The sequence below is a fragment of the Tachysurus fulvidraco genome, chromosome 1 (genome assembly GCF_022655615.1).
Source record: "Tachysurus fulvidraco isolate hzauxx_2018 chromosome 1, HZAU_PFXX_2.0, whole genome shotgun sequence".
NCBI lineage: Eukaryota > Metazoa > Chordata > Actinopteri > Siluriformes > Bagridae > Tachysurus > Tachysurus fulvidraco.
In genome coordinates this window covers 18,415,797-18,443,460 of record NC_062518.1, presented here as the reverse complement: position 1 = coordinate 18,443,460, position 27,664 = coordinate 18,415,797, and the positions used below count along the sequence as shown (strand labels likewise).

The 27,664-nt window shown below is 41.4% G+C and overlaps 6 protein-coding genes and 1 non-coding gene across 16 annotated transcripts in view; 3 read left to right on the top strand and 4 right to left on the bottom strand.

Annotated features, from left to right (window-relative positions):
- Positions 1-285: 285 nt before the first annotated feature.
- Positions 286-8,650, bottom strand: abi1b (abl-interactor 1b). 2 transcript variants are annotated; one of them, XM_047817068.1, is made up of 11 exons: positions 8,370-8,648; positions 6,171-6,338; positions 5,516-5,692; positions 5,088-5,102; positions 4,869-4,975; positions 4,393-4,533; positions 3,300-3,397; positions 2,942-3,160; positions 2,721-2,807; positions 2,354-2,539; positions 287-2,253 (listed from the first exon to the last, which is right to left on the bottom strand). In XM_047817068.1, exons 1-11 carry the CDS (start codon positions 8,484-8,486, stop codon positions 2,078-2,080), a joined length of 1,491 nt encoding a protein of 496 aa, XP_047673024.1. In that variant the 5' UTR covers positions 8,487-8,648; the 3' UTR covers positions 287-2,077. The 2 variants fall into 2 exon arrangements, with proteins under 2 accessions (XP_047673028.1, XP_047673024.1); XM_047817072.1 differs by lacking the exon at positions 5,088-5,102 and having other exon boundaries at positions 286-2,253; positions 8,370-8,650.
- A 514-nt stretch (positions 8,651-9,164) lies between these two features.
- acbd5b (acyl-CoA binding domain containing 5b) lies at positions 9,165-15,967 on the top strand. Of its 8 annotated transcripts, XR_003441597.2 has the most exons (13): positions 9,167-9,296; positions 10,470-10,544; positions 10,850-10,961; positions 11,348-11,420; positions 11,494-11,629; positions 11,889-11,945; positions 13,006-13,100; positions 14,332-14,515; positions 14,750-14,943; positions 15,201-15,251; positions 15,334-15,440; positions 15,540-15,764; positions 15,847-15,906. XR_003441597.2 is itself a non-coding variant. In XM_027153671.2 (12 exons), exons 1-12 carry the CDS (start codon positions 9,269-9,271, stop codon positions 15,655-15,657), a joined length of 1,218 nt encoding a protein of 405 aa, XP_027009472.2. In that variant the 5' UTR covers positions 9,167-9,268; the 3' UTR covers positions 15,658-15,967. The 8 variants fall into 8 exon arrangements, 6 of the variants coding, with proteins under 6 accessions (XP_047673058.1, XP_027009472.2, XP_027009471.2 ...); XR_007143660.1 differs by lacking the exon at positions 15,334-15,440 and having other exon boundaries at positions 9,166-9,296; positions 15,611-15,764; XM_027153671.2 differs by having other exon boundaries at positions 13,018-13,100; positions 15,540-15,967.
- Positions 13,661-13,733, bottom strand: trnat-ugu. Its single transcript has one exon. It is a non-coding gene; the product is annotated as a tRNA-Thr (tRNA).
- Positions 15,968-16,965: 998 nt separating the features above from the next.
- Positions 16,966-18,738, top strand: tsen15 (TSEN15 tRNA splicing endonuclease subunit). Its single transcript, XM_027153681.2, has 4 exons — positions 16,966-17,150; positions 17,400-17,481; positions 17,710-17,845; positions 17,987-18,738. The coding sequence occupies exons 1-4, from the start codon at positions 17,097-17,099 to the stop codon at positions 18,153-18,155; spliced, it is 441 nt and encodes a 146-aa protein (XP_027009482.1). The 5' UTR covers positions 16,966-17,096; the 3' UTR covers positions 18,156-18,738.
- Positions 18,739-19,557: 819 nt separating this feature from the next.
- zgc:55943 (uncharacterized protein LOC406337 homolog) lies at positions 19,558-22,510 on the bottom strand. 2 transcript variants are annotated; one of them, XM_047816906.1, is made up of 5 exons: positions 22,378-22,510; positions 21,547-21,659; positions 20,978-21,042; positions 20,831-20,891; positions 19,558-20,693 (listed from the first exon to the last, which is right to left on the bottom strand). In XM_047816906.1, the coding sequence occupies exons 1-5, from the start codon at positions 22,469-22,471 to the stop codon at positions 20,655-20,657; spliced, it is 372 nt and encodes a 123-aa protein (XP_047672862.1). In that variant the 5' UTR covers positions 22,472-22,510; the 3' UTR covers positions 19,558-20,654. The 2 variants fall into 2 exon arrangements, with proteins under 2 accessions (XP_047672862.1, XP_047672864.1); XM_047816908.1 differs by having other exon boundaries at positions 21,571-21,659.
- A 1,348-nt stretch (positions 22,511-23,858) lies between these two features.
- imp3 (IMP U3 small nucleolar ribonucleoprotein 3) overlaps positions 23,859-27,664 on the bottom strand; it is a 4,267-nt gene continuing 461 nt past the window's right edge. The window contains exons 2-7 of the mRNA XM_027153678.2: positions 26,499-26,606; positions 25,981-26,055; positions 25,706-25,785; positions 25,080-25,131; positions 24,866-24,938; positions 23,859-24,495 (exon numbers count right to left, since the gene is read on the bottom strand). Coding sequence (XP_027009479.1) covers positions 24,469-24,495; positions 24,866-24,938; positions 25,080-25,131; positions 25,706-25,785; positions 25,981-26,055; positions 26,499-26,606 — 415 coding nt within the window. The 3' untranslated portion in view covers positions 23,859-24,468. The remainder of the gene's footprint in view (positions 24,496-24,865; positions 24,939-25,079; positions 25,132-25,705; positions 25,786-25,980; positions 26,056-26,498; positions 26,607-27,664) is intronic.
- slc35a3b (solute carrier family 35 member A3b) overlaps positions 26,856-27,664 on the top strand; it is a 9,925-nt gene continuing 9,116 nt past the window's right edge. The window contains exon 1 of the mRNA XM_047816883.1: positions 26,856-26,967. The gene's annotated coding sequence lies outside the window, so the exon portion shown is untranslated. The remainder of the gene's footprint in view (positions 26,968-27,664) is intronic.

Genomic DNA, 27,664 nt, shown 5'->3' with positions numbered 1-27,664 from the left:
AAATTTGTACCGAATAAACCAATACAATCTTTACTGGGATCTTTCTAATGTTATAGGAATGTGGTTATGTTGTATTGATGTAGGCATTAGCACACCCACGTGGCCGACATGTGTAATTACAACAGGAGGGAAAGTAAACAACAAACAAACAAGCCTCAAAGATGCGAGAATAATTCACTTAAGGAGCCGATTCAAAGAGCCGACGCGTTCGCGAACGAATCATCACAACAGTACACGTTTAAAAGAACAAGAAGAAGACGGTGAAGTACCGACAGTACTTTATTATAAAAACCGCTGTACATCAACTGAGGAAAAAAAAAACAGGTTTTATTTATGTACAATGTGAAGAGGAGAAGCTAACACCGTGTAATCGTGTTCCACACATCACACAGGGAATCACTATTGAATCAAACCAAACGTATCGGTTTTCAAGAGACAAACAAATCCATTTCAGTGACGATCTACAAATTCATGCTGTGCTTCTTTGTAACTGAGAATAAAAACTATTCGCACCCGAGTGAAAACACATTTTACCACCAAAAACACTGCAAAGAAGTTAGCTTAGCTTACAGGAGCCATTCAGTACTGTCTATTTAAGTGTATAAGCTAGCTAAAAGCTAGCACTGTATGATGAACAAATAAACAAACAGCAAGCTTTATGGTAATAAATAAAACAATAGCTAATCCAGCTAACATTTGGCTAATTATTACACTGTGTAAACCTGTAGTCAAAGTTGCTAGCTCAGTAGCTAACGTGAAACTATTCAAGTTAACTAACATCACACTAGCAACTTTATTGTGTAAACCGTTCGCTAGTGTCGTCTGAAACCTAGCTAACATTAGACTGTTATAGTATGTAAACAATTAGTCCGGTTCCATCTCAAGGTTTGCATTTTCACCCAGGTGCAAATGAAGAGTTATAAAAAATTTGGGATGATCGTTACTAAGAGTTGAAGATTAGCAGAATCCGCCCTGCAGAATGAATAGAGTACTATACTTCTTAATTCTTCCATTTTTGGGATAAATTACATGTCTTCTAAACGAACAACGCCACTGTTTAGCTTCTGTCTGGTTAAATTATCCATATTGTACTTGAACGTAAACATTAAACATTTACTGTAAGTGATGAAGCTGGACAAAACACAACATAAATCTACGCGATAGAGTTGCTGCAGTTGATAATCGCTGCTAGCAAAAATTTTACCTAGCTTTCTAACCGTATTAGTCGGATTTTTAAAAGTATTTCTACGCCTCTAACGTCTGTAACCAATGTAACACCATGTTATATAATTCCTCGATTTTAAAAAGTGTCCATCCGCAACATGTTTAAGAGTTATTGGTGAGTTAATGCAATTGGTTGCAAACGTTTCATAACAAAATGTATCAGGCTAAAAGTCTGGTTCGCAATATTAGACTTAATTTGCCAAATTTCTGCCACTTAAATAGTTTTCAGAGCCTGAACAGAGCTGCTTAACCTTAACCAGCTAGCAAATTTCCTGGGAAAATTATCACACACAGTTATCTGGGTGAAATATTTAGCTTTGCTGTCAATGACATACTTTGTTAAATAGCTTTTGCAGTAAAGGAATGTAGTTACATTAGCAGGCATTGACAGAACAGGTAAAGTACCTGGCTTGTTGCTAAGCTGGCTACATGGAAACCCAGTCTGAAGGTAGCAAAATGAATGAAGGTAGCTATGAAATATTAAGGCAACAGCATCACAATAGCAACATACCTTGAATTAAAATGCAACGTAGGCTAACACTGCAGGCAAAATGGAATTCAAATGACCTGGATCATCAGCCAGATTATACTGTAAATCACGACATTCAACCATGTCTTCCCTGAATCGAAGGAAGAGTTCGGCAGGATGTGAAAAGAAAAACCACCACTTTTTTTTTTACGCTGAAGAAACACGCACAATAACACGTACTATTCACAACCGACAGGGTTCATACAGTACTGTATGTACAAAACACGTCCAAAAACCTGAATCAGGCAGAACCAGACACTTCCTCAATACACTGCACACGATAAATACGTAAATAGGTCAGGTGAAAACATTCGTAAGTTAGCGCTAGTCAGCATAGTGCATGATAGACTCCACGTAGTTGCCGGGAAACAGTCCGGTGACGCCGTTGCACACGCCCTCGAACCAGCCGTCGTCATTTTTCTTGATGATGTAGATGATGGCACCTTCCATAAAGGACAGCTCATCATCCTTGTCCTTGGTGTAGTCGTAAATGGCAACCACTGAGAAAGTTAAAAAAAAAAAAATGTTCAGGCAAAATGAGAGAGAGTTAACGGTGTTAGTCACCACCTAGAAAACCAGCTAGCTATGTTAGACAGCTACCCTTCTCTATGTAGGACTTGGGGGCCCAGTGAGGGTCTCCATCTGCGTACGGGTCGTTGTAGTGTACTAGCGCAGCGTCCTCTTCCTCATAGTCCACAGGGGGTGGGGGAGGGGGCGGAGCGGCTTCCTCAAACATGGGTGTGTCTTCGGGGAGTGGAGGTGGAGGAGGGGAGGGGCTGTCTGAAACTGAGGAGACAGGCAGCTGACGTTAGTGGACAAGAAGAACCGATTGGTAGTGAAGACTTTTACTCAGTACTTTTTAAGGAGTTAAGGAGTATGACATTTTGCGCTTATATTTTGGTTGTTTATATAGTGTGTGTTTGTGTGTGTGTTTGTGTGTGTGTGTGTGTGTGTGAGAAACACTTACTGTTCTCCTGAACCCGGGCCACAAATCCAGTGAGAGGAATTTGGGGTGTGAGCTGTGCTACAGGAGGAGGCGGCGGCGCAACAGAGACTATATACACCCACATATACACAAATATAAATTATTAATATACTATTGTCATGTCTGCTATTAGATGAATCAATAATAATAACCAACGTCGTTCTGACATTCCAGGAAAGGAATGTTCCATGAAAGGAACTGACCCGGGGTTGGGTTCTGGGGGTACGTGGGACCGCCATTAAGGTGCGACTGCGGCACGGAGAACTGGGACGAGCTGGACGGAGCGCGCCGGTACGTGCCGGTCGCCGACACCATGGAGGCAGAGGAAGAGGCGCTGGAGGAGCTGTGCCTCGAGATCTGCCGAGAAATTGTGCCGAACTGAGACATGGGGACAGGACCCAGACCTGGACCTGGAGGAACCACTGATAGCAGGAGAGAAACAAACATTAAATACACACCCAGTATAATGAGCTAAACAGATTGGATGTGAGCTGCATGCTTGCCGTAAAAAGTGATGATGGGCTAGAAATGAAATACTAATATACCCGCTGAGATGCTAACCTGGAGCCATGCTAGGAGGAGAGGGTGTTGGAACAGCCAGAGGAATTCCCACGCTGTTCCCGCTGTTCTCCCGTCCACCGCTGCCACCACTGCTTCCGCTGCACAAAGGAAAAGATCACACTGTAAACTGAAATACACAGAAATCATGCTAACAACACTCGCGTCTGAATCCTCGGCAGCTGGACTCGAGGTGAGGAAGAAATGTGTGGAAATGACATTAATGACAGAACTATCTTTGTTTTTTATCTCAATTTTATTGTGGATGTGGATGAAATGCCCAGATTTTTTATTATTTTTTTTTTTTGCAAAATTAAAACAAAAAACTAGGGAAACCTGTGACAGAGCCCTGTGTAATATTTGCTCACATTTGACCGATATTTTCCTATAAAATGTCACTCTTCTAGTGGGAACCGATGCTGTGCTGTCATTGTAACTCCAGCTCAGCTGTTCAAAAACCTGGAAACATTCGCAGCTCATGGTTTTCTGGGCTGTGTGCTGGCGTCCTCTTCCTCTGGTGCTGTACAAAGGACTCGTGTGGAGGAGGAAACGAGATCCACGGCCAGCGAGGGGACTGAAAAGCGCTGACAGACAGCTGGCGACTGGACACACGCAAAGCAATCACACCATTCAGCTATTCAGTGCATCACACCACTGTGAGCCTTCGGTTGGGGTTCAATTATTATTCGAGACGTGATCATATGACTGAAAACAACAACAACAACCAAAGAAATAAATAAAAGAAAGTTAATAAAACAAACTGATGAAATGTCAGTATGACACACTGATTCGTCGACATGTTAAAGATTACTGAGAGAAAAGCAGAGTAAATGACATGAACAAAGGAAGCTATGAGGCTAAAGGGGGTTTTGTGCTAATTGTGTGCTAATACTTATACTGCAGTGCTGCTGAACCCCTTCTGGATTCTGATTGGACAGATGGAGGCCATTAAAATTGCATTACATCATAGTTTCTTGAGTAACATCTTACTTACAGCGACTTGAACAGCAGATGCGCCACATAAAGAATGTGTGTGTGTGTGTGTGTGTGTGTGTGTGTGTGTGTGTGTGTGTGTGTGTGAGAGAGAGAGATATACCTGTGTGTTCGAGGTCTCTGGTTGACCGATGCTGTGCGTCCTGGGCTGCTCTGACCTCCGAGCCTAGCTGGACTCGTCATGTAGTCATTTGGCACCACTGGAGGTTTCACTGGCTCTAAAGTCTTATAGGGTGTGTTTCTCCTGTAACACACACACACACACACACACACACACACACACACACACACACACACACACACACACACACAATGACTCAAAATATCAAACCAAAAATTCCTTATTAACGATTAAATGTAAATAATTAAGGTTAAGTGCTGCTGAGTGCTGATTGGTCGTCATGTTTGTTGATGAATATTCTATTTATATTAATACGCTACACTACTGTATGTTGTTATAGTAACAGCTTGTTCACAGAGATGTGACTATACAGTAGCAGTTGCCATTTTAGGTAAGGAGTCTCCAGTGTCAGTGCTTGGTAAGCGTCAGAGGTCAAGATGTGAATCAGTTGCACATACCCCAGTGTGCCCCGCCCTGCCATGGGTGGGCTCGGTGGCTTCTGCGTAGGCGGATTGGACCTCGATAAAGTCCCACCCCCGGACCTGGCAGGCTGACTGTTCCCTTGCTGTAAAACAGAAACACAGACAATAAACAAAACCACACACACACACACACACACACACACACACACATATATACACTAATAGGTCGATAAAGAAGGAGAGGCAGGAGCTTACCTTTGCTTTCAGCCACTGAGTGAGTGCAGTGAGAGAAAAGGAGAGGCATTTAAACAGATTGTTTTTAATTAATGAGGAACACTGAGGAACACAATGAGCAGCAAAAAGGTCAGAGCTTGATCTTGTTTGAAATAAAATGAAGAGATAAACGTCAGGACAGGAAATTTACCTCAGAGAACCGACACAACCTGAGAGTTTGTTTTTCAATACAATGTGAAAGTATGAGAGGAATTTACTTCCAGCACTCGACTAACAGCATGATGCGGTTACAGAGAAGAACCTCTTCAGAAGGCTAGACATGCTAAGAACGTTTCATGGGTTCCTGATAAACAGTTTGTCTAGTTTTATCGTCTTTTATCGTCAGTGTCGGTTGCGAAGTCTTGTGAACCCCACAAAAACGGAGCTATAGTGATTTAAACCTCACTGACCTTTACTCCATGCCCCACATCATCCAGCAGTGTGTAATCGATCGGCTTCCTGATGTAGCGCACCGGCCGCTCCATGTTTCCAGGGGCGATGATTTTATGCGTCCGTGATGTGTTTTTGTTGGTGGTTAAAATCCCAATCTCTCGCCGTGCGACCTTTTCTTTGTGGATGTCCACCGTCTGCAACACACACACACATAAGAAATTTTGCATTCATAAAACTGGACATGTGCCGTTGATGGTGTGTCTTTAAAATAGTTCCCCAGCCATGACTTTTATTCAGGATTAAATCCTCCAAGTGGAGCTCGTGATGTGAGAGCTAATCCTATTAAAATAAATAAACAAACAAACAAACAAAAAAATAAACAAACAAATAAACAAACAAACAAATAAATAAACAAATAAATAGTCACACATCTTATCAAGGAAAAGGTCATTAAAATGCAATTTTTGCAGTTTCAGAGTGTTTGCTGTAGAAAGTACTAGTGAGTAAAAAGATAGAGAGACATAAATAGATATTTAGCTTTGTCTTTTTTTTCTTTTCTGAAATAATTGAAACAAAGATTTCAGCAAAACCACTTCGATACCAACCCTACTTTTATTTCTCTCTTTTTTCCTTTACTTTTCACTGCTGACTTCCTGGAACAACATGACTGACCTGCGAGATGTGATTGACGGAGGACTCCATGCGGCGCAGCTGAGACGCCTGGATGTCCAGCAGCTGCAGCACGTTGTTGGCCAGAGCATTGATCTGATACGCCACACTGGCCAGAGACTGGGTGGTGTACGCTTTAGTCTCCTCCAAGGCCTTCTTCTTATCCTGAGCCTGGAGAGAGAGACAGAGAGAAATACATAGACTTTCACCTCACACACACACAGACACATGCTTTTAGCTTCTTCTCCAGTTTTTAGTCACATTAATACAGCAATGTTATGGAGGGGGGGGCACACAGTGGCTTAGTGGTTAGCACGTTCGCCTCACACCTCCAGGGTTGGGGGTTCGATTCCCACCTCCACCTTGTGTGTGTGGAGTTCTCCCCGTGCCTCGGGGGTTTCCTCCGGGTACTCCGGTTTCCTCCCCCGGTCCAAAGACATGCATGCTAGGTTGATTGGCATCTCTGGAAAATTGTCCGTAGTGTGTGTGTGAGTGTATGAGAGTGTGTGTGTGCCCTGTGATGGGTTGGCACTCCGTCCAGGGTGTATCCTGCCTTGATGCCCGATGACGCCTGAGATAGGCACAGGCTCTCCGTGACCCGAGAAGTTCGGATAAGCAGTAGAAAATGAATGAATGAATGAATGAATGAATGAATGAATGAATGAATGAATGAATGTTATGTTTATGAAACAAAAAATAATGATCTAATTGTTATATCAGTCTAACGCCATCTTTCGTCCGATAGGGTAAAATATCAACAGGTTAGTCATTAGTTCCAAGAACTTATATTCTGTCAATTAACATATATGCGTATAGAAAATTCTTTAAACCAGGAAAAGAAACCACTAATGATCTTTACATCACAAGGATCACGCTTATTTAAATAAATCACATCTATAATCAATCGACTTCGGTTTCTCTTAATCACGATTGAATATTTAACCTGGCGACGATTAGCGGATGAATTAAATATGACCTGTAGCGACTAATAAGTGCTTAGTGACTCGGTGAGAGCAGTTAAATCCAATGATGGATTATAACATGTGGAGAATAGTGTGTTTTTTCTCTTAAACAGTGATATTATTACACTAATAATAGATAGTAAGCCAACATGTAGCTAGCTATACTCCAGATAGCTAACTGGATCGTCTGAACACATGAATTAGTGCGGAAAAAAAACACACACCTCATATCCATTCCCACAATGTCTCTGGGGTGGAGTTTATGGTCAGAAGTTGTGTCGATCACGTAGTAAACTCTGTTTCCATCAATAACTGTTCGGAGTACGAGTCTCCGTTAACGGGTTCCTGTTACTATGGAAACGATTACACCTTTTGACCAATCAGGGCCCAGTAGGATCAAAGCAGATGTCATATCAGTTGTAAATATTACAATAACTATGTGATATGACATTACACACTTCATCTAGAATCGTAAATACGATCATAAGCTCATTATTAGACATCATCAGCATCGTTAATATTATTTAACATATCTAAAATAACAGATCTCATACAGGATACTCTAATAGAAATAAATATGAGCTCATATAATAATGCATTCTATTATCCAGATGATCTTCAGTAATCAATGTGATGTTCCAGAAATCTGCTTTTCCTGAGTTATAGGAATCATTTTTTTTTGCATGTGAAATGTGAAGCCCTGCATGCATTCAGCTCAGTGCCATCAAAACCCAGATCACATTCACATCTAAACACAATGCGAGCAAATCGTACAGGCCAGAGTCTGATCTCAGCATCTGATCTCAGCATCTGATCTCAGACTCAGCGTTTTCTCTCTCTCTCTCCCTCTTGCTCTCTCTCTCTCTCTCTCTCTCTCTCTCTCTCTCTCTCTCTCTGTCACTCTCTCTTTCTCTCTCTCTCTCTCTCATTTCATGCATGAAGCAGCAGCAGAATCAGAGATGACTGACTGACACACCCTCCGTCCAAAATGCACAAATCCCCACATCCTCAAATCCGCACCGCACACATGTGATGGGAATAAAACACACACACACACACACACACACACACACACACACACACACACACACACACACACACACACACACACACACACACACACACATTTTCCTGTAAATGTGAGCTGGATTGCTTGCAGACTGATTACAGATTCCCCGCAACATCACGCACCGACATTCATCCCTTTCTTCATTCATCCCTTTCTTGCTCTTTTCATTACCTGCACATAATTATTCTCGCAGTATTCAGCGACCCTGGACAGATTCTGGTAGCTCTCGAGTAAAGCTCTCTTCCCAGCAGGAATTTCTTCCTCTAAAAGCATTTGTAGCTCTGCCATTTTACTCCCCTCTGCATTACTGAAGCCTGCGAACCTTCTTCCATTCACACCGAGCACACTGCCTATACAGCTGAGCTCCAGCAAAGAGTCGACTCTCCGATTCGGCTCATTGCTAACACAGAGTCGACTCCAGGCGCTGATAAAGATTCATCAGAACTGATTGAGAGATCATGAAGTGGCATTAAACACTTATGTATACCTATAATATACATAATTATAACTAATATTACTAATTACGATAAACTATTAGTTGTTTTGCTTTCTTATTCGTATATATTTATGCTTTCGGGTGCATTTACTGTCACTAACTTTGTAGTATGTCTATAGAACAGATCAATGTTTAACCATCCTATACAATTTTTACGATTTTTTACTAAACCTTTACAATTTTATTCACGGGTCTTAGTAAATAAATTGTCTTTTTGTTATAAAATTGTAATTAATATATATATATATATATATATATATATATATATATATATATATATATATATATATATATATATATATATATATATATATACAAGCACAAATAAACTAACATATTATGTTCCTGAAGAACATTTCAGTTAATTTAACTTAAAAAAATGTCACTATGGAGTTCTTTTGGAATCGAAATCCGAGAAAACCGAGAAAACTATTCTGTATTGTTTTCCCACACGAGGAATCAGAATCAAAATGGGAATCGAATCGAAAACTAGAATCGAACAGAAGGAATAGATTGAGGCTCGAGCTGTTTATGCGCCTGATCGCATCGCGCTGTGTTTTGATTGGCTGCGCTAATGGATCGTCCAATAGGAAAACGATGCGGTAGGTAGAGTGATGAGAAACACCACGGAAACCCGGAAGTGCCGTGACGCTGTGATTTCTTTCTTCAAACAGTGATGTTTTGTAGGAATAAAATGTGTTGATAATACATCAGTAGTGACGTTAAAGTATTGCATTAACATGAGTATTAACGAATTATCAGCTACAGTGTTGAATAGGACTTAAAGGCTTTTTCTTTTATACTGAAACCAAGCACACAAAAGGGTCTTATGGTTTATATATATATGTTTATGTTAAGATAAGCTATATATATATAAGATAAGATAACGATAAGATAAGATAAACCTTTATTCGTCCCACAATGGGGAAATATCACTGTTACAGTAGCCAAGAGTAATAAAATGCAAATATATAAAAAGAATAGAGACATAATATAATATACAGTATATACAAAACAAAATGTATTAAAAAAAAGATGTATACTGCACATAGGTAATATTGCACGTTTTTCAAAATTTCTGTTATTATTGCACATATTTAAAATACTTTGTTACTTTGTTATTGTTTATTACTGCAGTTAAAAACAGTTATAACGGTGTGTATTATGTTTATATATTTATATGTATGAAAATGAATGAATATATATATATATATGTGTGTGTGTGTGTGTGTGTGTGTGTGTGTGTGTGTGTGTGTGTGTGTGTGTGTGTGTGTTTATATATATATATATATATATATATACATATATATATACAGAGAGAGAGAGAGAGAGAGAGAGAGAGAGAGTTCACAATAGGCCCAATAAGAAGTCATTTTGGACTCAGCCATCGTGTAAATGGGCTTAATTACGCATGCCGAAATGATTTGTGGGTCTTGTAGTTTAAATCCTCGCACTTTTTTTAGCAATTCCAGAGAGTTAAAACTACATTCTCCACAATCCCATGCAGCACAGACAGGATTAGTATTAATAGATAAGACACTGACTGTATTGTCCCCTTTATCCATGCTTGCTGCTACAACACACACACACGTACTATTCTGTTCGTTTAAATGATTTTTGTAGTAAACTGTAGTAGGTTTATTTCTCTAAATAACTCAATGATGTTTTTAACTTCGAGCAGTTGACATTCATCTAAGAATAAAGTAATGTGATTATATCATAAACGATCCTCATTTATTGCTGCCGTTTGTAGTTTTAATAGTTTTTGTCTTCAGAGATGGAGAACAAATCAGTTCATCAGAGAAGATTTGAAGCTGCTGTTAAAGTGATGAGGACTTTACCTGCAGATGGTAATAACCTGTTATTACACTGTATTATGTCGCCATGATGGGATTCTCTGGTGTATCATGCATTCAAACATTATGTTATTAAACCTTGCACACATTGTAATCTCTCTCTCTCTCTCTCTCTCTCTCTCTCTCTCTCTCTCTCTCTCTCTCTCTCTCTCTCTCTCTCTCTCTGTCTCTCTCTGTTTCTCTCTCTCTCTCTCTCTCTCTCTTTCTCTGTCTCTCTCTCTGTTTCTCTCTCTCTGTCTCTCTCTCTCTGTGTCTCTCTCTCTCTTTCTCTGTCTCTTTCTCTGTCCCCCCCCCCCCAGGTGCCTTTGTGCCATCTGACGACATGTTGATGAGGTTTAGCACATACCACATACAGGCCACAGTCGGATCCTGTGATCCCTGCAGCCGAGACACACTGAGTGAAGCCAAGTGGTGAGAGGTTTACTTATTACTAAACATCATTAATTAAACTACTAAAATAAGTAATAAATTTAGATTATTTTTAAAGAATAGTAACATTTTGAGTGATAAAGTGAAAAATAATGATAAAAATAAAGATACCTTAATTAACTTTGGCAGTTATTTAAAAAAAATAATTTGAAATTAAAAATATTGTAATTAAATTTTTTCTTTATATTTTTAATTTTATATGTATTTATATGTATTTATGTATATGAATACATATATTATGAATATGTATTTACAGTAATGCAGTAGGTATAAAATAAGCCTGGTGAATATTCTGTAAAAAAAAACTGTAAATTGTGTGTGTGTGTGTGTGTGTGTGTGTGTGTGTGTGTGTGTGTGTGTGTGTACAGGGAGGCCTGGAAAGCGTTGGGTGACATGTCTAAGGAAGACGCCATGAAGGCATACGTTGAGGAGATTCTGTTGGTGAGTTGCTTCATTTGAGTCATGTTCGTTTTAAGAGTTGATTCTATCAGGATGATTCTTTTCCTCTTGTTAGATTTTGGAGATGATTCCTGTGACGGAGGAGGTGTCCGACCTACTGGATGTGCTCGAACCCTTTTACGAAGTGGTGGAGGATGATAAGGACGAGGACGACGAGACGGCCAGCCAACCTGAGACGTCAACGTCCTCAGGTGTCATTAACAATACAGAGGAATTTTGAGCAGGAGTTTAAACAAAACACAGACAAAAACAAAAAAGTAACTAATAAGTAGCAATAAAATATGTAAATGATTATTTATTATATTCTTTATAAATATGAATTAATTTGCATGTCACAAAATGTATCACAAAAAAACATTTATTGTGATAGTGACCAAAATTTAATTTTCACTTCACAAAAATGTTGTTATGATAAAATTCCACTAGCCTCATGTCAGTTTTGTAAAACAGGAAGCAGTGACGAGTGGACAGGAAGTTCTGCAGGAGATGTAGATGATGACTCTGAAGGTAAATATTTATTCCTTCACTCTTCTCTTATTGCTCTTATTAAAATAATTTTTATTTAAGGCCTAACAGGCTCAGTAAAGGAGGCGTGGCCTCTTTAGCAGTGTCAGTAAAGGAGGTGTGGCCTCTTTAGCAGTTTCAGTAAAGGTGGTGTGGCCTCTTTAGCAGTCTCTTTAAAGGAGGTGTGGCCTCTTTAGCAGTCTCTATAAAGGAAGTGTGAGCTCTTAAGCAGTCTTAGTAAAGGAGGCGTGGCCGCTTTAGCAGTCCTTGTAAAGGAGGTGTGACCTCTTTAACAGTCTAAAGCACTATTCGGACGGGACTAGTTTTACGTGGGGACGTGGAGTAATGCAATTTTACCTCAGGATGTCTGTAATATTAATTGGCCAATTCGCACGGGACAAGACATCTCAGTAAAACTAGCAGAAGTGGGAGGGGTAACTCGCTTTACGCACCACAGTAACCTCCTCGTCGTCATGTGCTTATGACGTCGCTTCCTGTTATCACGTGCGCAAACAGACAACATGGCACCTCCATGCTTGAAAAACACGCCAAAAACTACTTTTAAACAGGAAATGACGGAATTTTACCGTACATGTTTACAGCAGGTCGATTCGGATTGGGATTAGTATTACCTGAGGTAATTTTTCCGGACCTTTTTACAGAAGGTAAAAGTCGCCGTAATCTTTACTGACATTGTCCGTAAAGATTACCGAGATGGCGCATTCGGACGGGACTAAAATACAGAGAAGCTCTGGTAATAATTACTTTACCCCCAAGTCCCCACATTAAACTAATCCAGTCCGAATAGGACTTAAGTAAAGGAGGTGTGGCCTCTTTAACAGTCTAAGTAAAGGAGGTGTGGCCTCTAGCAGTCTCAGTAAAGGAGGCGTGGCCTCTTTAGCAGTCTCAGTAAAGGAGGTGCGGCCGACGAGACAAGATGAGGGACGAGACGAGATGTTCTTCAGCTCATCACGGATGGTATCGGAAGATAAACACAAGACCACGTACTGTAATCACTGTGAAAGTGGGCGGTGCTGAGTGGTGAGGTCACTGATGATGTCAGATTGCTTTACAGACAGTAGCCATGCCAGTGAGCCGGAACAGTCATGTGACGAGTCTGTGGGTGATGTGTGGAGTGACTCAGTGAGAGCTAAAGAGGTACAAACGCAACAGTTCACTTTCAGTTCACTTGATGAATGAAGTTTTAAGATTTAGGAGCTGCTTTTAACAACATTGTCTTCAGTCGAGTTTATTCCCGACTTACAGATAAAAACATTTTTATTAAACATGCACAAACGGAATGTCACAGAAAACACAGAACAGTGTATTGTCCTTCAGCACAGGGCCAGTAGGTGGCACAAACTTTTGCACTCAGAAGCATGGTGTGGCGTTTAGAGGGAAAGAGCTTCTGCTCCTCAGGGTCCTAGTGCTGAACAGTTTAGAATAAGTGATTAGTGTTTATAACATTGCTATTTAAATAAGAAAATAAAACAAAACCGTGTCATTTTCACGGAATTTACTACAAAACGTAGATGTTTCTGTAACCATGTTATTCTTTTCTACTTTAGTACCATTTGATGACCATCACGGTTCCTTTAAGGTTCTGCTGTGGCTTTAAGGGTTAATATTCCAGCGTCTTTCACAGTTATTGCAGCCCCGGACATTTTAGATAAGAGGCACCTGAGCTTCTGGTGTTTTATCTTCAAAACGTTGTTTGAAGGCCCCAGCGAGGATTGAACTCGCGACCCCTGGTTTACAAGACCAGTGCTCTAACCACTGAGCTATGGAGCCTGACGTGTGTGTTCCTCAGCTGGGAAACCTGAAGAACGTGCGTGTTCCAAGCCATTGTCTTCAGTCTTGCTCTCAGTGCTTACACACACACACACACACACACACACACACACACACACACAAACACACAGAATGAAGACAATGACGTTTACATTCCAGGGTGTTCACCTCCTGTTATTTAAGAACTTTGAGCTCATCCAACTCTCTCCTGATTGGTCCAGAGTGACTCTCTTTACTGATTTGATTCTTTTGTACCTTTTTTGTACAGCTCATAATAAATTTTATTGCTAGGGATCAGAACAGGATGTGAGGGTTCACGTGTGTAAAAAACGTGTATGTGTGTGTGTGTGTGTGTGTGTGTGTGTGTGTGTGTGTGTGTGTGTGTGTGTGATATAACCAGCAGTGAGCACTGTTTCTTAGCCCTGCCCCTCAGGTGCCTTTATTTAATATTTAAGCAGGTATTAAAGAGCACACAGCTGGAGTGTTTTAAGTGTAGTGGATTGAGAAAGCAGTCCATGGTCCCGGTTCTGGTACTTGATGTAGTGTGTTTTTTCCCTCAGCAGTGGTATAAACCTGAGTGTGTGCTCCTCTCCCCCAGGGTTCAGGAGGTCTCAGAGCAGCTGCAGCTCGAGCCAAAAGGCCGGAGGGGCGATTGAGAAACACAAAGGATGAGGGTGGGAGTCAGGATGGAAATCCACAGGGAGCAGCAGCACTTCCCCCCTTCTGCAAAGAGGCACATGGACCGGTCCAATCTGTCATCCTGTCAGCAGGGAAAGGAAGAGGCGAGGGATTTACTTTAATATCCGTTATTTAGACTCCTACACCATGTAACAACAAAACACAAGGGTTCATATCGAGTGCACGTGACTTTGCACCCTAAATAGTGTCCAGTACAGCTACCATCAAAATACACACATGTCCAAACTACCAGAATTGTTCATGTAAATCCATTAACAATCGTGTTTAACAGATGTAGAGCGTTAAGAGTTGCTGGCGTGTATTTCCTTCTCCTTCAGGGTGTAAGTTATCAGGAGAGTCTGTCACTCGTCTCAGTGATGTAGAGACGTTGGTGGATGACCGTGAAGCCGGACAGGGCACTGTGACGGAGCCGCTGAAGGCACAGATTGTTGTGGTTTTGTCACGGTTACAGGAGGACATGAGGAGTGCGTTAGAGAGACTGAACACGCTGGAGGCTCGGGCCGTGTCACAGGTGAGGAAGACCATTTTGATAGCATTGAGTTCTGCATTCTGATTGGTCAGAAGGTGTGGATTGTTTATTTATAATATTAATAAAAAACTATGCTTTGATATGTTTAGCTACAATGCGTTTTTCTGTAGAGTAGGAGACTGTTGTGATCGTTTGAAATCAGAACCAGACTCAGTGATTGGACGATGATCTATCAGGAAACAGTGATCTCTGCTGGTTAGAAGGAGAAATAATGATTGATGATGTGATGTTCTTCTCAGGTGGAAAGGCTCGCTCTTCGCTGTGCTCCTCATAGAGCTCACACTGAAAAGGTAGGTGTAAGCAGCTGAAGCTATTTTTTATTGTAATGACTTCTGTACATCTGCAGTTTATTTAACTCATCTTATTCAATAGCATCTTTTCATCTGTCCATCGGCCATCTCACAAATCTCAGTGGCGTTTCTCTTCGCCTGGCCTTTTGTAACCCACTACTTAGTGCAGCTTTACCTCCAGAAGAAAAGGTTTGAACAACACATAAGTATATTTATAGAATTTAGTAGAATATAAACTTTTTAGTGTTGGGAGATTGAAATTATGAATGTTTTTGTGCTGAAATAAAGTGAACGCCGACGTGAAGTGTACACTCGAGTGTGTGTGTCCCAGCTCAACAAGGCCGCTTTCTCACTTTCAGGAAGACAAAGCTGTAGTTCTCTCAATGATGTAGACCAACAGAACTGAAATATTAAAGCAACTACAAACATCTCTGAACATCATCAGTACTTTTTCTCACCATCAATGTGCTGGAGGTCTGAAAGATTGAGTCAGATTTGAGGAGTATACAAGTGCAGTGCTACTCAAATATCAAATCAAACATAGATATTAAATATCTACCAGTGCTGTGTAACACTATAGGAAATCAAATTCTGTCTCACTCTCACTCATTCACTTCCTACCGCTTATCCGAACTTCTCGGGTCACGGGGAGCCTGTGCCTATCTCAGGCGTCATCAGGCATCGAGGCAGGATACACCCTGGATGGAGTGCCAACCCATCACAGGGCGCACACACACTCTCATTCACTCACACACTACAGACAATTTTCCAGAGATGCCAATCAACCTACCATGCATGTCTTTGGACCGGGGGAGGAAACCGGAGTACCCAGAGGAAACCCCCGAGGCATGGGGAGAACATGCAAACTCCACACACACAAGGTGGAGGTGGGAATCGAACCCCCAACCCTGGAGGTGTGAGGCGAACGTGCTAACCACGTATCCACCATGTCCCCCTCAAATTCTGTTTATTTATTTTTTTTGTAATTCACATAATGTAAAATTGGTGGTAAGTTAAATGATGTGCCATTGAGTCACATTTTAGCATTTCTGAAATGAAAGAACAAACTATTTAGAAATGTAACATAAGTAATAAAATAGGTAATATCTATAATATTTTGCATCACAACATCTGAGTTTTGTGTACTAGTAACAGGCTAGGTAAATATCATGCTAGCTCATTAGCTTGTAAACGTAGTTTAGCTCAGGTTTTATAAATATTCTGTATTCATTATCAGTGTAATAATAACTGATCAACACTGTGTGTGAACCGAATAAACAACTTTATAACCCTTTTTTTCCCTCCTGCATTGTCATTTTTATTTAATAAGTCATTCTTTAACCTAAAAGGCTAAAATACAGAAATAAATATTAAATACAGAAATAAATATTGCTAAAAATAACAATATTTATAAGAATCAATAAACAAAAAAAATTGAATTAACCCATTCAACCAGTTTACATTTCCTAATTTCCGGTGTTGCACCGAAATTGTCCCCCCGGATAAATCATACACAATCATCACCCACCCAGATATTGCCAAGACTGTACATGAAGCGTTATATAAACTTAATCTATAAATCACAAATTAAAGGTTTTTTATGTAATAAATAAAAACATTAATTTAGTAAAAGTTAAGATAAATAAAGGTTGGAGATTTCTGTTATAGAACGTCTGAAACCGGAACCTTCGGTTTAATACGGAACCATAGGATCAGGGTCGTGTTTCTTTCCGGTATGTTTTAAACGGAGCAACATAACAGTTACGCGTGTATTTGGCGTGTAAGTCTTTAAATATTTTTCTTTCTGCTTGGAAAAAAAAGGTTCTGTGAAGGAAAATATTCGCGATGGAGGAGCAACATCGAGCAGCGCCTTCAAACTGGATCACACAACATCCTGTGGTGAGGCTTAGGGGTGGAATGAGGAGAAGGAGGGAGGGCGGAGGGGGTGCACTAACTTTTGCAGACATGTCGTTAGAAATACAATTTATTAAATTGTTCATAACGTTATTACAAAATTATAGTGTAGTCAGCAGAGGGCGCTAAACATGACACGTTTCTCTCTGGTCGATGACGTCACTTAACAGATGACGTCACGTACTGTATTTATTTTTTTTTACTGTGCTGATGCTTTGATCATCTCTTGTTTAGTACCAAGACTTGCTGAACCTGGGTGTAGACGACAGTGTGCAGGTTTATGGAGCATTCCTGGTGTATCTGGACCTGACAGAAGGTGAGAGCGGTGACGTAAAGCAGATCCCACAGTAGATCCCACAGCAGATCCCATGTTGAGGAACATTAATGATGTCTGGTTACTATCTCAGCCAGAGCTGTGAGAAAAGTTCTGACTGTTCATGTAGAGTTTCATCTCTTTATCACGGAACACAGGCTTCAGTTCGTTAGCCGTGTCGTGCTCCGATTAGCCGTCATGCAGAATCCGTCAGTGTCTCCTGTGTTGCAGTTCGACGCTGGACAGCCGTCGTCCCGGTGCCGTGTCCCGAACTGCAGGCTGTTCTGCTGGAAGGGCGTGAAAGAGAAGGCGAGGAGCTTCAGGTGGTTTATCCACTTCCTGCTCACAGAAGCGTCAGTCACGGAGAGTGAGTGAACAAAGCCAGGATGTTCTGCATATTCATGTTAAATTCTACAAGACAAACTTTGTGCTTAAGGACATGGAGCTATGAATCTATAAAGAAATCCAGTTGTAGTTAGAAATCCAACATCATGTGTGTTTCTGTCAGTTTGAGGTGCATTGTGGGTCGTGGAAGTCCTATGCTCCTGTGTGCTGTGGCGTCCGATTCCACGCTGGTGTATCAGCGCCTGAGCGACGGCCTCGTGACCCCCGAACCCCCTGTGGACATCAAAGACCTGGGACGGAGACCGCATCGAAAACGCAGACTCCAGACATGACGCAGGAAAATGCTGGAGGGTTTCAGACCCAATACTGCTCCAGAGGTTCTGCACAGGGGGTCTGTAGGTGTGCTGTTTAAGGTCTTTATTACAAAAACCCCAGGAAAAACAAACCATAAATTTATTTGTGTTAGAAAGTTGTAATAAAATGTGATTTTGCTGTAATGTGATTCTTCACAATGCCGAAGGTTTTAGATTCCAAAAAAGTTTTTTATTTTAAGGAAGTTTTTTTTTTTCCTGAGCTCCATTCGAGAGATGAAGCTGTTTGTGGCCACTTTTGAGCCAATAAAGGGGAAAAGTTAAATAATGTAAACATATATATATATATATATATATTATATATATATAATAAATTTTTTTTCATTTTTTTTACATTTGTGAATTGTTATATCAATAATCGATTTGCAGTTAGAAGTTAACTAACAACATAATTGTCACTTAATGTCGATGATGATTTTTTTTTTTTGTAAAGTTTTGGTCTGTATATGTTTTAAATGTGATTAATTATGAAGTGTGTTTTATCACCCTGAAAGAAAATAATGTATAAAGTATTAAATTAATCATTTATATGATCGCAAACTCATGCGAGTGTGTGAGTGAGTGTGTGTGTCAGTCAGCCAGTCAGCCAGGCTCAAGCTTTCTGTAAATCCTCGCCTCGCTGTGCGCAGTCTCGAGCTCACAGTCACGCACCGACGTTAAAGTGACTCCACGCACTGTCTGTGCGTCGGTTTCTAACCACATTAACATTAAACCTGTGTCACGCCGTCATCAGTCATCACTACCACCACGTACCGGCTGTAAACTCTCAGCTATGTGAAGTAACGTTAACTGTTAATAAGCTGACGACAGGCTGCTATTAGAGACCATGACTAAACAAAGCTAGCTTGTTTGATGGCATTAAATGCGTCTGAACTAGAAAACAAGCTTCAGCTCATTTTAAAAGGATTTGACAAACAAATTGTTTATTGTTTATTCAATAAACCGCTAGTTAGCTAGTTAGCATACGCAATGTGATGTCACAAAGCTAGCTAGTTTGTCAGAGAACCCACGTCTGTCTTGATCGTCAGTGGAAAGAAAAACTTCTTATCTTTGAGTTTACGTATATTAGCTATTTAGCGGCCGCGTCGAACGCTAACCAAGCTTACGTCTCGCTAACAGATACACAAAGCTAGCTAATGCTGCAAGGAGAACAGAAACTCTTTGGAAATGATCCATAATGAAGCCGTGTAGCTAAAGCACAGGGCGCTAGCGTGAGAGAAACATCCAGTGAATGTTAGCAAACATGATAATAATAATAACGCTAGTTAGCCAACACTTATTTGTAGGGCGTAAGTAACATTAGGAGACTTTGTTGTGTGTAGATTGTGTGTGTCGCTAGCTTCTGAGAGAAAAGACGAGCGCATTTGTTTATTATAAAAGGTTTTATTATTATTTGTTGGGGGGAGGGGGTGGAACAGGGCGCATTAATACAATGATGCACTGATCAACATCTTGTTTTCTTTTCTGCTGTGGATTAGACGCGAGTGTGGTTTATGGGCACGTCAGGAGACTCGAGTCGGTCAGGCTGCTTTCATGCTCTGTTTCGTTTTCCTCTCGACTTCCAGCATCTCGGCTTCTTTCTCTTTTAAACTCCTGACCAAGCAGGTGCGAGTCAGGGGAACGAGATCGTTTAAACGCTAACTAGCTGATAGGAGCCGCGAACAGAAAAGTGTCGCTATGGTTACAGACACGGTGGCTCCTGTAAACAGCGTTGTGTTCGAAATATTACGATGCTGAAAGGGTGCGATTGTTGTGCGACGTTTGAAACACGATGAACGATGAAACCTCCGACACTCGCGGTCCTGAGCGGCGTTACGCTCGAACATCACTGAAGAGTTCACACGAATAAATGAAGATAAAAAAACAACAACACTTTTAGACTTAATGGTGAGAAAATACACTTTTCCAGCACGTGTGTACACACACACACACACACACACACACACACACACACACACATTATATATATATATATATATATAATGCCTGGAATGTATGGGATGGATTTAAAATTGTCCTTTTTGTTTCGTTTCTTTTGACAGCTTCCTGGAACATCTCATCTCCGAGGAAGAAGAACAAAAAGGAGACGAAGCAGCAAAATGTTTCATTCTCCACGTGCAAGAGATGTAAAGTGTCCTCTTTTTTTTAATAAAAAAAAAAAGGTCCAGGACAGTGTTGTGTTTGTGTCTCTCGCTCTCTGAAACAGTGAGAAACACAAGAGAAAGGCTTTGTGTAAGGCAAGAGCACTGTAACCACGACGACACACATCCGTCCCACGTCCCCGTTCCTCCTCCCCTGCGGATGCCTTAGTGTGGTGCAGCGCTGACCATAGACTGCAGGGGACGCTGTTGGGCTCAGTGTTGAGGTCGGGACTCGCTTGGCGCTCGGAGGAGGGGAAAAGGAGATGTGGGGAGGAGGAGTGATCATCTCCAGGAGGAAAGCAGGTAATACAGTGTCCGGTTATGTCACTTCCTCCTCTGATGAACAGTAGTCACGTCCCTGAAAGGGGGGAAAGAAAGACAATGACGTGAGGACGGCGTTACTCTTTACCTGGACGGCACAGCGGCGACTTTTTAATGTCACACAGATCACACGACTGCATCTGAGGTACGTGTGGAGCTCGTGAGATGTCTCACCTTCTCGATCTTCTCGTCCAGCATCCTGAAGAACTCCTGCTGGCTCTCTGACGAGTGAATGCTACACACGGAGGAATCGCAGCGTCAGCGACAAGAGAGAGGACGAGCGGTATGGATAAAAGTCGGGGAGGTTTTTCTTAAACTCACCTTATTTTGTTAGTGTTCCCTCCGACCTCTTTGTGTTTGCCCTTGTGCAAAAATGTGCTTTTCTCCTGCAAACACAACAACACACAATCTCAGTAACACAAACGCAGCAGTGAGCCGACACACAGACGACTACATGGTGTGTGTGTTATATACCAGGTGTGTGTGTGTGTGGGTGGGATATACCAGGTGTGTGTGTGTGTGATATATCAGGTGTGTGCGTGTGTGTGTGTGTGGGATATACCATGTGTGTGTGTGTGTGTGTGTGGGATATACCAGGTGTGTGTGTGTGAGCATATGTGTGATCTACCAGGTGTGTGTGTGTGTGTGTGTGATATACTAGGTGTGTGTGTGTGATCTACCAGGTGTGTGTGTGTGTGTGTGTGATATACTAGGTGTGTGTGTGTGTGATCTAGCAGGTGCGTGTGTGTGTGATCTACCAGGTGCGTGTGTGATATACCAGGTGTGTGTGTGTGATCTACCAGGTGTGTGTGTGATCTACCAGGTGTGTGTGTGTGTGTGTGTGTGTGTGTGTGTGTGATATACCAGATGTGTGTGTGTGTGTGATCTACCAGGTGTGTGTGTGTGTGATATACCAGGTGCTCCTGGTTGCGCGTGTTCATCCGCTCCTCCTCCCCCACCTGCATGTACTTCACCTTCTCCACCCCTTTTACTTTGTACTCGTCTATAAACACAAACAGAGGAACTTTAATGAACACAGATCGCTTTCATCCTCCACTAACTCATTCCTCTGGCAGAAAATAAATACATGAATATTCTGCTTCAAAGCCATGAGATTAGTCCATTTATCCTGTTACACTCAAATAAACGTTTAATGAGTGTGTTTCTCTCTCACACACACACACACCAGATGTAATGTGTTACATAGTAGACTTTATTTAACAATCTTGCATGAAAATGTGTGTGTGTTTTTTTTTTTTTTATAACTTCACAGCACAAAATCCACTGGTGTCTGGTGTAGACGCTGGCGAGTGCTCAGTGCTCGCTGAATTGAAGTGCTCTCACCTTCACAGACCTCACAGTACTGAACTCCAGAACATAGTGAAGAGATCAGCCACAGGTTCTTATCCCCGCTCCACTTCTCCTTCTTACACTCAACCGAGCTACAACTCACTTAGCACATTTACTGCTAACACCACACCTCCATGGGCAGGAAGTGGACACGTTCCAGCCAGAGCAGAAGTTTCCGTTCAATCCCACAGTGTTTTTTTATAGAACATTCTGATCTGTGCTCGGTAAGGAACGTGGGATTAGTCTATGATATCACATCACGTGAGAAAGTTCTGGTACGCTCACATTTGCAGTGACACGTGCACTGTATGACGATCTTTTTTTGTGTGTGTACATGCGTATGTGTGTGTGTGGCGTTTGGCGTTCCTGACCTGAGGAGAAGGCATCTCCATTGCTGTGGGCTTTGTCCCGATCCTCCTCATCTCCAGGAACGGACGACAACTGCTTGGCCGAAGCGCAGCCCATCACTCCCTCACTCCCCCCGCTCTCTCCAACATGGTACAGTCCTGCACACCTGATAGAGAGAGAGAGGAAGAGAGAGACACACACAGAGAAAGAGAGAGAGACAAAGACAGGCAGAGAGAGAGACAGGCAGAGAAAGAGACAGAGAGAGACAAAGACAGGCAGAGACAGAGAGAGACAAAGACAGGCAGAGACAGAGAGAGACAAAGACAGGCAGAGAGAGAGAGAGACACAGACAGAGAGAGAGACAGTGACGTCAGAGCCCTGAATTTCACCCATGTGTGTTTTACTGGGATGTGAGATGTGTGTGATTACAGTGTAGTGACGTCACAGCACCTTGTCACTCACACTCACACACGTAAAGCATTTACACACACCAGGCTTCGGGGTTAAATGTATAAATATAAATATAAACACTGAAGTCTTTATATTTGTGCTAAAGCTCGTAATAAAGCGAGGCACGCGCCGATGATGATGATGTGTTTTCACTGGCTAATGGTAATTAACGGCCTGGTGTGTAACATGAAACACACAGGTGAGTGTGAATAACGAACAGGTTAAATCCGAATCCTGGTTCACACCTGAATTAAAGCGCATTATTGTGATGCGGTGCAAATTTCAGTGTAAAGAGGAAACACAACAATGACAACAAACAGTGCGGCGCTTCCCTTTATTACCCCCTCATCACAACAAACACACCTTTACACTCACCTGCGCCTCACAAACACACTCTTACCTTCGCGCAAAACTCCGTGTTTCACTGGAAATAGTCGCGTTTTGGCCAAAAACGAGCTGCCGTCTGAGTCCTGCATGTGAAACCGGCCGCAGCAGCAGACTGGCGGGACGCGTCCCAATCCGCCCCCTGACCGCCTGTAAAGGCGCCCTACAGAGGACGGATGTAAAAGGGCACTTCACCACTACATAGGGCACTACATGCTGATTTGGGACAGACCCTCTGTTTACAACGAAAAGCTTTCCGTTGTTCGTTTCTTTACTAAATCATTTCTAAAGATATTTTATAAACAAAAACTTTTATTTCTAAATACAGTAATAACTCGTTGTGTTTAATTATTGTTTATGATATGATCTGATTAGCAGATAAATTGTTTACAATTAGAAAAATAAACTTAACTGAAATCTGAAATACACTTATGTAAGGTTTATAATCTGTACGTTAATAAATATCCAGCTAAACTTTATATAAAAAAATGTGTTTTTAGTAAGTAAAAAAATTATAATAAAGTCTTTTTATCCGGCGATAAGGATGTAATAGAATGTTTGGACCGCCAGCGGTATCTGGGGACAGAATAGAATGTGACACACTTCCGGTAATATCGTTTCGAAAATAAATAAAACAAAAGTGGTTAAAAAACACACCAGAGTGCAGAGATTGTGCTATAAACAATTTTATTGACAGAAAAATATAGATGTGTGAAATTAAGCCAAGATTGAGGAACTTTATGTCCACGTGGCAACCGGAAGTACTTAATTAGTTCATTCAGAATAAGAGAACCGTGTAAAGACGAGATCACGTTTACCTTCAGTTTATTATTACTGATTTACTTTAAATGATCCACACGGATCATACAAGGCATTATTTTTAGTTTTATTTATATTTTTATCCTGGAGATGCGACAAGCTCCACCCCAGATGTATTAGCCCCGCCCCTTTCCTTAAAAGGCAACACGTGTCACATCAATTCCACAGAGCCGAAATTTGGCACGTCGTCGTGTTTTACACTCATATTTATATATCATCGCATTATTCTATACAAACGTGATGTTTTCATGAGCAATAACGTTTCAGTAAAATAAAAGATTATTGTGTGAAAACATTCTGTGTCTCTCGACCCAACAGCAGTGTAAAATGGAACACACTCCTGTTCATTTGTGATGATGATTCGGTCGTTTTGTTCATGTTGCTGGTCTGAGTGCAGAACCTGAGCAGCTCCGGGATCCCTGCTCACACTCTCCTGTGTGATGAACATCAACACTGCGGCTTTAAACCACAAGATCAAAGTCATCTCGCTGGTGGGAGAGAGAGAGAGAGAGAGAGAGAGAGAGAGGAGAAAGAGAAAGAAAAGAGAGAGAGACAAACAAAAAGAGAGAGAAAAGAGAGAGAGAGACACAGAGTGAGAGAGACAAAGAGCAAGAGAGAGAAGACAGAGAGAGGGGGAGAGAGACAGACATAGAGAGACAAAAAGAGAGAGAGACAGGGATAGAGACAGAAAAAGAAAGAGACAGAAACAGACGGCGAGAGAGAGAGAGAGAGAGAGAGACAGAGTTAGTTCCAGGAGAAGATGTGAGGGCTGATTAAACAGGCTCATATCAGGACATTAGTGTGGGTTTAATATCTGACTGAAACGAGCTGTTATCATCAGTAAAGACGCCGTCCTACCTCCTCATTGTAATTCATGACGTGTTGCTTGATCTTGGACGAGTCCACCCACGTCACAAAGTCCTCCATGTTCCTGTCAGGAGATGAGAGAACAGTAGCAAACAAAAGCTTGTTTAGCACGAGACCGCTGACTTAGCGACTGAAAGATCAGTTAGCTCTGATTGTCTCTACATGCATCATAACTGAAGATCGTATCATCTGAATTATTTCTGACCTTGTGACCAGAAACGCAGGATCTGTGACGATCTCAGGGCCGACACGAATATCTGTACCTGAGTGAAGGAACCTGGCAGAAACAGTAAAAACAGCCACAACTGGAGAGAACATGAAGCTCACCGCCGAGCCACAGATGGTCACTAAAAACAAACCATCTCCATTTTCTATTTGACTACAGGGCAGCTGAATCCTCTAATCTGATTGGTCTGCGTCATTCCTGTAGAACAGCGTGAGATTATAAGGATAATTAAAGTAGCTATTTAACCTGTTCAGCAGTGACACTAAAAGTGCAGAAAGCTTGTTAAACCTCCCTAAGACTATGGTCCGGTCCAGTGTCTGAAGTGAAAGTGACATGACATACGGCTAAGTGTGGTGACCCATACTCAGAATTTGTTATCTGTATTTAACCCATCCAAAGTGCACACACACAGCAGTGAACACACACACCGTGAACACACACCCGGAGCAGTGGGCAGCTACTTATGCTGCGGCGCCTGGGGAGCAGTTGGGGGGTTCGGTGCCTTGCTCAAGGGCACCTCAGTCGTGGTATTGCCGGCCCAAGACTCGAACCCACAACCTTAGGGTTAGGAGTCAGACTCTCTAACATTAGGCCACGAAGGATACGTCCCTGCTCGACGAAAGTGATGGCGTTCTTCATGTTCTGAGCCATGCGCAGTTTCAGCATCACCCACGGCAACCGCCTCCTGGAGGGACACCCAAACACACCCAAGTTCAGATCTGGCAAATTTATCATTGGAATCTGTTCAGCCAATCACGAGGCTTTGGTGTGATGGGGAATGTAATGGTGTAGATGACTTTCAAACATCACCTAGAATGCTGAAGTTCCACATACTGTAAAATAAAAACAAACCGAAACCAAAACCCAGCGGTTCATCTACCTGCAGAACGATGAAGCGTTGACGTTATTAGCGAGAGCCAGACTCTGTTTAGTGGGGATCAGACCCACGCTGTAGCTGTTCGTGAGAAACACACTGCGTCAGAACAATGAACACAGAACAGTGTAATCACCATCATCATTATCATCATCATGAGGATTAATAGAGCAGTGTGTGCACAACTGAGCTGAGATTAAAAGCACTATGAATCTAATTCACTATAAACCGGTGACGCCCGACATAATGACTGTAATCATGTGAAATGTTTTTGAACAGCGTCTTTAAAAGAAACTGCTCCGAGGCTCAGCGTGGCACACGTCAGCTTTAAATGACACTCAAACATCTTTAACTCCTCAGTCAACTGTTGATTAGTTTTCCAGAACAGCACGTCCGCCGCCGTTTAATTGCTCGTGTCACCTGCTCAGTCAGCAGTTACAACCGAATTGACAACACAGAGCTGCTGTTGTAGAAAACTAACCAACGCCTTCTGACCAGTTGTGTCTGGATGGAGCGAGACGTACAGTTTCTCCAGCAGCTGCGTCGTGCTCTGAGCTCTGAAACCGTCTTTCTCGTCCAGGTCACGGATTTTCTGTGCCAGCTCTCGGATGCTGCGGCTCAGCTTGTTGTACCTACAGGAAACACACACGTTCTGAGTCAGCTCACCACAACAGTAACCCATTGCACAAACATTCTGAGCTTCTTGTGCTCGATACTGAGCATTAAAAACATCCTGGACTTCAGATGCACCAAATCATCCATAAGATTTTACACAACAGTTACTAACACAATTTACAGGACTTACAGGATCTGCTGCTAATTTTACTGGGGCATGGGGAGGTTTTAATTAGAGCTTTTAATGTTATGACTGACTGGTTTTGCATCACACAGATGTCTCAACAGAGGTGTGACACTATTCCACGTGTTCCACTTTGTGCTTGTGAAGCAGGTGTTATGAGCGCAGTGGAGTCGAGTCTTTTCACTGATGACCAGGTAAATAAATCTACACTTTAAAACTATTTATTAAAAATAGTGTTGTGGTTTTTTTTTTTAAAGAGAATTATTAATAATTTTTTTTAAATATATACACACATTAAAAAGTGAAAAAAATAACAGTTATAAAATGTTATGATTTTATACTACATTTTTAATTTAATGCAATATTTAAACACCTAAATGATCAATAATATATCTAATAAAATACTGAATAAATTCACATTTGTTACAATTTTGTGCATTTTAAATGCACTTCTTGGTGTAATTTATTCGTGATTACATTTTTTTTTACAAACGTTTTATTAGAATTTCATTGTAAAAAGTATTTGTACACATTTCTCTCATTTTTTAAATCATTACACTGATTTCATGTAAACTCATTCTTATTATGAGGTATATCTTCTCATAAGGTCTTATTATTGTTGTTAATATCTCATTTTGATCATGATGCTACTTCAACACATTTAACAACACATTTCGACAGTAATCTTGAAGCTTTATACAGTCGTCGGTGCAGCTCGTGGCAAATATCGCGGTGCAGCTCGAGAAAGTATCGCGAGAATCGAGTATCACGGTGTGATTTATTTGTCCCCATCACACACTTCTAGCACAGAAGACACGCGTACAAATAGACAGATATTTTATATTGTGTAAACAGACCTAAAGCTTTTTTTTATGATAAACATGTCACCAT